Raw genomic sequence first — 11935 nt, forward strand, 5'->3', positions numbered from 1 at the left:
CCTCCTCCTCAGGGCCAAGCTGAAGCTGCCCCAGAAGACGGTGTCGCTGTGGTCGTGGGTGAACCGGGCCGAGGAGCTGGAGCGCTTCAGCAACCCGCTGTACGAGCCCAACGGCCTGGTCATCTGGCCCTCCGTGGCCCCGCAGAGCCTGCTGCTGTGGGAGGGTGAGTGGCCAGCATAGCACTCACACACACACACACACACACACACACACTCTCTCTCTCTCTCTCACTCTCTTTCACTCAACACACACACTCACTCACTCACACACTCTCTCACACACACACTCCACTGGATCCACTGAGTGCACACACACACTCACTCACTCACTCTCTTACACACTTACTCTCTTACTCACTTACTCTCTTACACACTCACTCGCACACTTGTACACTCACTCAGTCACTCACACGCTCTCTCTCTCTCTTACACACTCAGTCACTCACTCAGTCACTCACACACTCTACCTCACACACTCCTGGATCCACTGAGTGCACACACTCACTCACTCACCCACTCATTCTCTTATTGCATGGGGAGACTGAGGCAGCAGGAGACGAAGTGCCATTTCTTGATCCCACCCCATCTGTCTCCTCCACCCACCCTTCGCCAAAAAGCCCAAAAGATTGGTCAGCTTATTTTTGGAGTTGACCATGACTAAGATTCACATCACATCACATCACATCATTCATAGGTTCTCCTCCAGGGGGCAGCAGTGTGCTACCTTCCCAGGGTGGCTCCTGTCCTGCTTGAAATGTTGCATTGGCACTACGGTTGTATAGAGGTTGAACAATTTTCGATACTTCAAGGTATGCACAGTGCATGCAGGGGTTAGCATTGCAGTAAGCAGTGGGCTGCCTGCGTGTGATCAGGGAATGCACAGTGCAGAAGTTAAACTGACTTCGCATTAAACGTGGTTGCTTTAACCAAGATTATGCTGCAAGGTTGCTACATTTCAATTCCCTCTTAAAAGCTAATCTGTAATTTTGCAAATTTCTAGTGTATTCCCATTGATACTACTCTAAAATCCCTACTAATTCCATATTCCTGTTGACTCCCATGGAAAGTTTCTGATTTTGAAAATTCCTGTCGCCACCCTTCTTGATGCACAGAGAAACTGCAGCCAGTGAATCATCAGTTGTATCATCTATTGTTACAGTCGCAAATTATTGACAAATGCTTGACTGCAGCTGTCTGTTTATTGTTGTCTCTAAGGCTATTACAGTCCAGGAAGTTCCTGGCCTGTTTTTTCAGGATGGTGTTCAGACAAGTTGAACAGCTGGCTTGCCAGAGGTGCTCTGCTCTGGTCCAGTCCTCTGCAGTGCACACTAGCTGCCTTACTGTGCGTTCAGACCAAGACCGTCAAAAGCGTCAAGAGCGCCGGAAATCATTCATTCTCTATGGAGAGTCGGCGTTACTGGCGACAAAAGTGTTCTGGGCGTGAGCGTGGCTTCATGAGCTTCACGGGCGTCAAAAAAAAGTTGAACCTCAGTTAACTTTATGGTAATGAGCTATGACACGGTTCGGCGTCAACTAATCAGAATGTCAAACTCGCAGGATTGCTGCTTGTGGTTTGTTCAAATGTTTCACGTCATGGCTTTGACACTTTCGGCGCCGAACTGGGTTGAGCGTCGGGCTATGACCTTCACCAGCGACTTTGGCGCTTTTGACGGTTTTGGTCTGAACGCACAGTTATGCCTTATACCTCTTTTTGCTTTAGTCAGTGATCTACTACTGAAACAGTCCGTGGGCTCTTATTTGAAAGATGGGTCCAAGTGCTAGTGATGACCTTTTGCCACGTGTGACTGTGTTTGACACTTCAGACTTCAGCCTTCAGCCTGTCTATCAAATTAGCGCCCCCTAACATCTTCCTGCACCTTGGGGCTCAGTACTATTTTGCCAAAAGTTCAGTGCAGCAATACTGCTGTTGTAGTCAGTAATGCTCTGGAGAGTTATTTGCCCATTACCTACCATACCCTTTGGATCTGGTCTTGTGCACTGCAAGTCTTTGAGGGTTGGTGTCCTTCACAGCCAGGATACACTGAATGCACACCTGAAGTGTATTTTTTTTATGTTAACCCTTTCCTTGAGGAGCAGCATGTTTTCCACTCTTTCTTTGTCTACATTTGTGTTTTTGACCCAGTGTAGCACATTTGGTTTACTTTTCAAATTCAGGATAATGACTTTTGTATGAGCTTGTCAAATAGCTGAAATTCATTTAAGATTTAAGATGCCTTTCACAATTTGTGGTAAATTAGCTGTCCTTTTTGTCCGCCTCACTTACAAGAAAGGAGGAATGTGGATGACTCTCCATTCAGTTATTGCTTTGTGGTCTTAGAGAACCTGCATGATGAGTAATGGTATGTCTGTCTGGTAGCATGAACTGTCTCATGTTTAGTTGTCATGTCACATCAGCAGGAAACACTGGTGTCTAGGATATGTAGTCATGGAGTTGCTAAATACTTCTGCGTATTGAGTTTTGTATTAGAAAGCCAGGAAGCTACAGCTAACTTCTCTTAATTTGGTTTGCGAATATTGCGTGACAGACAAAAGGGCTTGGTAGGACAAAGCATAGACAGGCATAGGTTGTGCACTTGGGGAATTTCTTGACATGAGGTGGAGACAAGAGTAAGTTCAAAGTTAGCGAACAATGTGACAAAAATCGTCTTCTAGACAAAAGCTTCTAGACTATTTCACCTCATTCTCTTTGAAAGAGTACCGTCAGAGAGGGTTAAAGCGGAGCGAGAGGCGCAAACGTTCTCTTCGTTAGAGATGCATTATGTTGCTCTATCTTGTCAGTAATTAAGGATCTTTGGTACCTTGTCTGCCGCTTTAAGAGCCGTAATGACTACCTTTGTGGCTTAGTGAAGCAGGAAACTCCGACACAGAAATGGCTGTGCTTCTTGGACACGTTAAACATCCCACGTCGTCTCCTCCCCTCTGTTCAGCCGGGAGGGGGGAAGCGTCTGGATGCTGCGAGGGCCCCGGTCTACTTGAGGAAAGCAGAGCAGTGTCTTGCATCAGCTGACGGCGAGGGTTCAACGGGTTTGACAGACAAGTCCGCCGCTCGATGGGAGGGGCTTGAGGGACCCAGAGGCCAGAGGCTACAGAGGTGGCAGTTGAAGGGGCACGTGCGGGAATGCCACAGGCACTGTGGTGTCAAAGTGGTGTCAAAGTGGTGTCAAAAGTAGGCCACATTCCAGTGTCTCGCCGTAATGTAAAGAGCAAGCCTGAACGATGTGCAGTGTCTGAGTGAGCGAGAAGAACCAGCTCACACACTGACTGGCACTGGTGGACTGGGAGCGTGTATTTGCAAATGTTTATTGTGTATTTCATATATATATGAAATATATCAGATTCATCTTAAAATTGATCAAATTTCATGTTTATGATGCTTGTCATTGAGATCTGGTGCAAAATGCATACTAAGCCAATATACAGTGCCTATAGAAAGTCATCATACCCTTTTGAAATAGTTACTTTTTTTGTCTTACAGCCTGAAATCAAAACCCATTTAAAAACAAATCTTTTCCAGTTTTATTAACAAATTTAGCTGTACAACATCAAAATAATGAAAAAAAAAGTCTACAGTTCTGAAAATTAATAAAAAATTAAAAACTAGAATAACAAGGTTGGAAAAGTCATCATACCCCTGACTTAATACTTTGTAAAGCTTCCTTTTGCTTTCATTACAGCCATCAATCTGTTTGGATATGTCTCTATTATAGCTTTGCACACCTATAGGGGAATATTTGCCCAATTTTCCGTTCAGAAATGTTAAAAATTAGTCACATTTTGTAGGGAATGGCGATGGACTGCTCTCTTCAAGTCAATCCACAGATTTTCTATAGGATTTAAGTCAGGGCTCTGACTTTGCCACTCAAGGATATTCACCATCCTATCCTTAAGCCACTGCTTTGTTCTTTTGGCAGTATGTTTAGGATTATTGTCGTGTTGGAAGGCGAATGACCTCCCCATCCTCAGCTATCTAGGAGAGGGACGCAGGTTTTCCTCAAGAATTTGGGTGTACTTGGCAGCATCCATTTTCCCTTCTATCCTGACCAATTGCCCAGTCCCCGCTGAAGAAAAACATCCCCAAAACATAATGTTGCCCCCTCCATGCTTCACAGTAGGTATGGTGTGTTTTGGGTGTGTTTGGGTGTGTATACTGTGTTTGGTTAGCGCCTGGAGCTCAGTCCAAAAACTTGAATCTTAGTCTCCAAAAAGTTCGATCTTAGTCTCATCTGACCATAAAAGCTTTTTCCACATGGTAGCAGAATATTCCAGATGTGTTTTTGCACTGAACTCCAAGCGCAATGTTTGGCGAAAACCAACACAGTACACCACCCAAAACACACCATACCTAGTGTGAAGCATGGTGGGGGCAACATTATGTTGTGGGGATGTTTCTTTTCAGCGGGAACTGGGCAATTGGTCAGGATAGAAGGGAGAGTGGATGCTGCCAAGTACACCCACATTCTTAAGGAAAACCTTCGTCCCTCTCCTAGACAGCTGAGGATGGGGAGGTCATTCGCCTTCCAACACGACAATAATCCTAAACATACTGCCAAAAGAACAAAGCAGTGGCTTAAGGATAGGATGGTGAATATCCTTGAGTGGCAAAGTCAGAGCCCTGACTTAAATCCTATAGAAAATCTGTGGATTGACTTGAAGAGAGCAGTCCATCGCCATTCCCTACAGAATTTGACTAAATTTAAACATTTCTGCACGGAAAATTGGGCAAATATTCCCCTATCTAGGTGTGCAAAGCTATAATAGAGACATATCCAAACAGATTGATGGCTGTAATGAAAGCAAAAAGAAGCTTTACAAAGTATTAAGTCAGGGGTATGATGACTTTTCCAACCTTGTTATTCTAGTTTTTAATTTTTTATTAATTTTCAGAACTGTTGACTTTTTTTTCATTATTTTGATGTTGTACAGCTAAATTTGTTAATAAAACTGGAAAAGATTTGTTTTTAAATGGGTTTTGATTTCAGGCTGTAAGACAAAAAAAGTAACTATTTCAAAAGGGTATGATGACTTTCTATAGGCACTGTATACTCACAGATAGCCATCTAACATCAGCCATCTAGCCATCAGCTTAGGCCAATTGCAGGGTGCAAAATAGTTTTTTTAAACAAACATCCAGCTGGCCCGTTAAGATTGGAATGCTGTGTGTTGCTGTCTCTACCAGGGTGCTGTCACCACACACAACTCGTAATATCCTCAACTGCCTGTCTTAAACAAAATTACAGGAGGCCTCTTTTTCAGCCTCTGAATTAAAAGAAAAGGGGAAAAAAGTGGTTGATTATAAATGACACTCAATGTGTGTACTGTACACCATACTGTGTATATTGACATTATGGGACAGTTTACCGTCCATGAAGTAAACTTAGCCCTAGATTAAGCTATTGGAGTGGAGATTTTCATTGACGCTTTCTTTTAATCTAGGACAAGACTTAATCCATGTGTGTTAGACTGGCTGTATGTGAAGTATACTAAACCGGGGTGGTGGTAGCATTGTGGTTAAGTAGATGGGCTTGCATGCAGTAACCAGAAAAGTTGTGGGTTCAATTCCTGGCTGCCACCGTTGTGCCCTTGAGCAAGGCAGTTAATCCAGGGTTACTCTGGGGAGACTGGCTCTTGTAATATTTGACACAAGGCGCTTTGGAGAGTAAGCCAGATACCCTAATATACCTGACCTGGGGTAACCCAGTTTGAGTGAGTGTGTAGGTATGTCTCTGTCGCTATGTCGTCTAGGTATACTAATCTCCCAACTATAGTCAGAGAAACATGACACTTGTATAGACTTGTATGGACTCCTGACTGTCGGAAACTCCACTCGGTCCTGTTGTGACTGTTGCTCACTGTGGTGAGGGTTGGCCAATGTAGATGCCAGCCATAGAGAACATTGTTTACTGTCCAGATCTGCCTCTGGTGAGGGCAGGGGAAGGGTTTGCAACAAAGTCAGGTGACTTTAGGCAGGGAAACGTGGCAGGCATGGAAGGGAAGGGGGGTGTGTTGGTGTGTGGGTGTGTGTGTGGGGGGGTGTTTATTGGAACAAGGTGGTGGTATGTCCTGTCTCTCATCCCTCTGCATGCAGCGGTGGCCTTGTTCCCTTTTTGTTCCTCTAGAACCGTGCTTAAAGTCTCGATCCACTTTACTATTCCTGTCTAAGGTTCTCTCCATCTCTATTTTCTCTCTCTCTCTCTCTCACTCACTCACTCACTCACACTCTCTCTCTCTCTCTCTCTCTCTCTCTCTCTCTCTCTTTTATGAGTGTCTGTCTTTCTTCCTGCATTCAGCACTCTTGCATAGTGTGTGCTAGAAGTGGCTGGCAGCTTTGGTCTCAGGGCTCTTGGATCAGAAAGGCTCTTTCTAATGTGCTGCTTTTGGTCTTCATCACACGTTGAGTGGGGTGATCAAACTGATTTTCCTTGGCTACTGAAGTAGGGTGTGTTCTTGGTCTATTCCAAGAACAGGATGGTGTTGTAAATGTATACCACAGGATTCTCCCTCTCTCTCTCTCTCTCTCTCTCTCTCTCTCTCTCTCTCTCTCTCTCTCTCACACACACACACACACACTCACACACACACACACACACACACACACACACACACACACACACACACACACACACACACACACACACACACACACACACACCCTGAGGCTGCCACACGCACACTCCTTCATGCGTGTGTGCAGTGGGTATGATGCATGTTGTATTGTGCTGCAGTGGGAGTGTTCCAGTGGCAGTCCCCCTGCAATCAGAACCTGAGAAAATGCCAAGTCATTCCCCATCATGGCTTTCTTTCTCTCTCTCTCTCTCTCTCTCTCTCTCTCTCTCTCTCTCTCTCTCTCTCTCTCTCTCTCTCTCTCTCTCTCTCTCTCTCCATGTTTTACTCTCTTTCCTTCTCTCCTGTACTCTTCCTCTCCCTCTCCTACCTCTCCTTCTCTCCATTCTTTTCAGTCCCTGTCTTTACCCTCCTCTCTCTTCTTCTTTCCATCTGTCTCTCTCTCCTTACTTTCCCCTCCATGTCTTTTCTCTTCTCTCTGTCTCTCTCTCTCTCCCTCCTCCTCCTTCCATTTTCAAATGCCAAGTCATCTTTCATCATGATTTTCTCTCCCTCCCTCCCTCCTTTATTCTGTCTCTTGCCCGTCCAGTCTCCTCCTCTCTCCCTCCCCTCTTTTGTTTGTTGCAAGCTCTTTCTCTTTGTCTTTATCTACCTCCACATCTCTATCTCTCTCTTCCTCCTTCCACCTTTCCCTCCTTTACCATATCTAATGGAACTGTGTGACTGTGATAATGTCTAGTAATGGTTTAACTGAGGAGTTCTAAATTCTTTCTTTCTCTCTCTCTCTCTCTGTCTGTCTCTCTCTTCCTCCCTTCCCCTTCTCCACAGGTGTGTTCCTGCGCTGGAACCGCTCATCCAAGTGGCTGGACGAGGCCTACGATGAGATGGTGCACATCATCGAGTACAACAAGGAGCTGCAGAACAAAGTCAACAGCCTCAGGAGGCAGCTGGCCCAGCTGGAGACAGAGGACGGCCCGCTGCAGACACCCTAGAACCGAAACCGGAACCAAAACTGAGCTGAGTGGCCCGGAACCTGACCTGGCTACCGGTCAAAACGTGCAAAACAACCCTCTCTGACACAAATCAAATACACTCTCTGAATGACAAGGCAAACAAGTAGATTTTTTAAAACAAACATGTATACCACACACTGGTCAGAATTAACCCATGATCGCTAGTCACAAATTACTCACGCACACACACAGACACGCACACACACGCACACCTACTCACACTGCCCTTTGATCACTACTCACATACACATTCCCTTAGGAACCCAACACACACTAACATTCTGTGCCATTTCATGAGTAATTCTGAGCCCTCTGCACTTGGTGGCCAGCAGGGTCTTTTACATAGCGCATTCCAGAAGCTGGGGCATCCCACTCTATATTCCATTCTTGATTTCTGTACTCGATTTAAAAGATAATTGCCCCATTCACACCCACACCAACACTAACACATGTCTTGTCTACATAACATGGACTGCGCGAATTAGGAGAGCCTAGATGTTATAAAACAACCAAGCAAAACAACAGTTAGTAAACAACAATTTCGCAACTCTAGGTGATTAAGTGAATACATTATTTTGGCAGCCGTGTAGTTCTCACACTCTTGCTGCTTATTCAAGCCTGTTTTTTTTTTTCCGTATTATTGTCTGCTTTGGTATTTCAGGTCAGTAAAGAAATCCTGTGCTAAAAAACAAAAATGTTAATACAAAGGTCACTCGCCATGCCAAACATTGCTTAGTCACCGTATGTTGGCTGTTAAAATATCTGTCATGCTTATGAGCCGAAAAGTATAGATTTTGCAACCACACAGTTCTCTGTATAACGCTACAGTTGTTAGTTGCCACAACTGACTATAACTACTTTATAAATAGCCAATAATATTTGCATGTGTACAGTGTGTTCGCTTCATAGTTATTACTCTGTAATATAGATTCTTATTGATGCTTGTTTTCATCTGACTACTACTGTAAATGTCCAGAAAGCTTTGTGCTCTGCAATGATAAATTGGTCAAATGAGAAGACCTGTAGCCTGAAACGGATTGCTATGAGAGATTAAAGTTTGAGCAGAAGGATTTCTGCACTAGGATGACGAAAAACATTCCAGTAATTCAGCCCTGTTACCCGCTCTTCATAGACAACTTTATAGATACATACGCATCTCAAGCACTTGATGGTGAGAGTAGGTTGTTGAACAACTGGTTTCACTACCCACACTTGACATTCATTCCTTGTCCTACTCTGGGACAACTCAGATTTGAACTTGCCTGCCCCTCTAACACCTTATATATTATTTACGTTAAGACGATTTGGCACCATAGTAGGCCCTACTAAAGTTGACACAGTGTGGCCAAGCATGGATCTAACTCGTTTGCACACATACATACATCATTTAAATGCACTATAACACCGTATAGGTTAGGTTTCCTTTTCATAAAGCTGCACTCTGTCGTATGAACTATTAAGAATTTTCCGGCAGACTTGGCCCATTGCCTTGCAAGTAATAAAATGCACAGTATGCCACTACATAATTGTGTGTTATGTTTTCCGCATTCTCGTTTCAACCCTTAAGGCAAAATGTGGAAAAGCAGCGAAGATGAAGAGGGCCATCATGCCATTCTTGATCAAATGCATTCAGTAGTGGTCCCACGAAGAAGCCCATGCTTATTTAGTCTCTTCCTGTCTGTTGATCCCCAACAACTATAGACCTCTGAAGTTCGCCTACAAAAAAGCTGCCGTCTTTGACAGTCGGTATCTGGTGATTTTTCCTATGGGAAAATAACATGGGGATTTTTTTAATTATCGCACCTGTTAAACTCTCGCGGGGACGATACAGAGCTAACTTGCTAACTAACTTAATGGCATCGCAAGTTAGCTCTGGGGTAGCAAAAATCAAAGTCTGCCGCCTTCGCGCACCGGAGATCACAGTATCCTCTCGAAGGCAGAGGACAAAAGTGTGTTCAGGAAAACACCTGAATTTCAGATTTTGTCATCCCTGCTAGAGTTTAGCAGGTGTGATAATTCCAAATCTCCATGTTAATTTCCCATAGGAAAGATCGCCAGATACCCTATCTCCTTATATGAGCAAAGATGGTAGCTTTTTTGTAGGCGAACTTCAGAGGTCTATACAGGAGATGTCAATGGCACGTACCACTATGGAGAAGGGGGTGTTTATTTTGTGGTCAGATGGTAGAGTCCACGTTGTGTAAGTCTGGTGATCTTTGAGGTATGTGCGGAAGGGTGTGCCACGCTGGATAGTGTTGGGCAGCAGGATTTCTTTAGTTTCTGGGGCTACGCCAGGACTCGTACCTTCTGGGCACTCCTGGGTCCGGTGACACAGCAAATGTATGAGCATGTGAAACAGACACACACCCACACAGACCCAGACACACCCCCTCCCGCACACACACACACACACACACACACACACACACACACTTGCACCACTATTTCAGCCCAAAGGCCCAGTCATCACCATTTCTGTTGGCACTCCACGCACATTGGTTGAACGACAAGTTTTTCGTTTCACTTTGTCACTTTATGATTGTATCTGTCAAATCTTCAAAGAGCATTGTCCTGCTAATGCATACAAATAAATGTTAAGTTCTTTTTTTTATGTTTAACTGCTGATACTGCTGTAAAATTGTATATTGTCTGTGTGCTGTGAAAGACTCTGCATTCAAATGTATGGTGCCATGGATATTATCTTTTATATTATGTTTAACTCTGTTCAATTCCATGGGCATTAAAATATCATTCTGAATGTTGTTTGTGCACGTGTGTCTTCCTGAGAGTCAGTCATCTGGTACAGAGATATTCTGTTTCATTATGCATGCGTACATTTTGTACATGCTGTATCTTCCACGTTGTGTACTGTATGCAAGTAGGCTCGTGGAGCTTCAGTGATTCGACTCTCACACCCACAACCTTCCCACATTTGCCAGACATGGGCAGGGCAGTGTGCTTGTGGTTAGAGAGAGTCTGTCCATTCTACAGAAGGAGGAAGGAAGGGAGGGAGGAGAGGAGGCAGCACGGAAATAGCCGTGCCTCCGTCATATACTAGTAGCAGCCCCCTTGTGACCTCACTCACCACCACCACACAACCTTCTACCCACCACCTCCACCTCCACTGCTATACACAACCTTCTACCCACCTCCACTGCTACACAACCTTCTACCCATCTCCACTGGTATACACAACCTTCTAACCACCACCACCACCACCATTGGTATACACCAGCTTCTACCCACCACCTCCACCTTCACTGGCATACACAACCTTCTACCCACCACCTCCACCTCTACTGGTATACACAACCTTCTAGCCACCACCTCCACTGGCATAAACAACACCCATCACGCACAATCTCCTATTCCCATTCTGCGTTGGTTGGCAGGTATGGCACATTCATACACCCCCGATAGCTGCAAATTGGGGCCTATTTAGGCTTAAATTGCTTCCATAATTGTTCGCCTCAGTTCCAGGGCTATCTCGGGCCTTTTTGCCTGGGTTTTGCCCGGGTTTTTCTGTCCTCATATTCACCCTGGGGCCAAACAGTGCTTAGTGGTGGTATTCAGTGTCACTGATGTTGATGCCAATAATGCAACCACCACAACAAGAACAAGCTACGTTGATTGGCAGTATGCCGGATCCTTCCTGGAAGGCTATTCAGCCAGCCCGTAAAGAAAAGAGCGTGTTAAGAAGCTGAAGGATTTATGCCTGCGTCAAAGTTGAATAAAGAGTTTATAGTTGTTCTGTTGGGCTTACATTTTTTTTTTAATATCTGAGTGAACAAAAAAAAGCGGAATATTTCAGCAGATGCCATTACACTGACGCTCCAGAAACATATAAGCTGGCTGAAGAGCTTTCGGAGGAATACAGTCCATTCAGCACTGACTGACACACACACACCCAAACACACCCAACAAGCAAACAGCAGGAGGCCTTGTGAAATACCTCCACTCCATTCAGGGCTGGCTGAGCTGAGCGGAGCGGAACCTAGCAGAGCATCACACCACCTCCTCCACTGGACCGTCCCACTCAGCACGCTGCCTCTGGAGCGCTGGACTCCGTCCATCCTCCCTCCCACCTCTGGCATATGGATCAGCTGATGTGAGTGGGGGAGTTATGCTGACGTGCAGAGCTTCACACACACAGACAGAATTAAATTCACTTGTGGCCCCCCCTTACACCAGACAACTTTGGTAAGATTTGGGAAAGATTCTTGAACAATTGTAGTCTTTTGAGTAAAGCTTGAATGGGGGGGGGGGGGGGGGGGCATTTTTTAAAAGACTATAATCTTGCAAGAATCTTTCCCAAATCTTGTCAAAGTTGTTTGGTGTTT

The 11935-nt window shown here is 44.9% G+C and overlaps 1 protein-coding gene across 1 annotated transcript in view; it reads left to right on the plus strand.

Moving 5' to 3' along the window:
- mtmr9 (myotubularin related protein 9) overlaps positions 1-10353 on the plus strand; it is a 16942-nt gene extending 6589 nt beyond the window's left edge. The window contains exons 10-11 of the mRNA XM_062551464.1: positions 13-164; positions 7411-10353. Of these exons, the coding sequence (XP_062407448.1) occupies positions 13-164; positions 7411-7574 (316 nt within the window). The 3' untranslated portion in view covers positions 7575-10353. The remainder of the gene's footprint in view (positions 1-12; positions 165-7410) is intronic.
- The last annotated feature ends 1582 nt before the right edge of the window (positions 10354-11935 follow it).

The sequence above is a fragment of the Sardina pilchardus genome, chromosome 12 (assembly GCF_963854185.1).
Source record: "Sardina pilchardus chromosome 12, fSarPil1.1, whole genome shotgun sequence".
In the NCBI taxonomy this organism is placed as follows: domain Eukaryota; kingdom Metazoa; phylum Chordata; class Actinopteri; order Clupeiformes; family Clupeidae; genus Sardina; species Sardina pilchardus.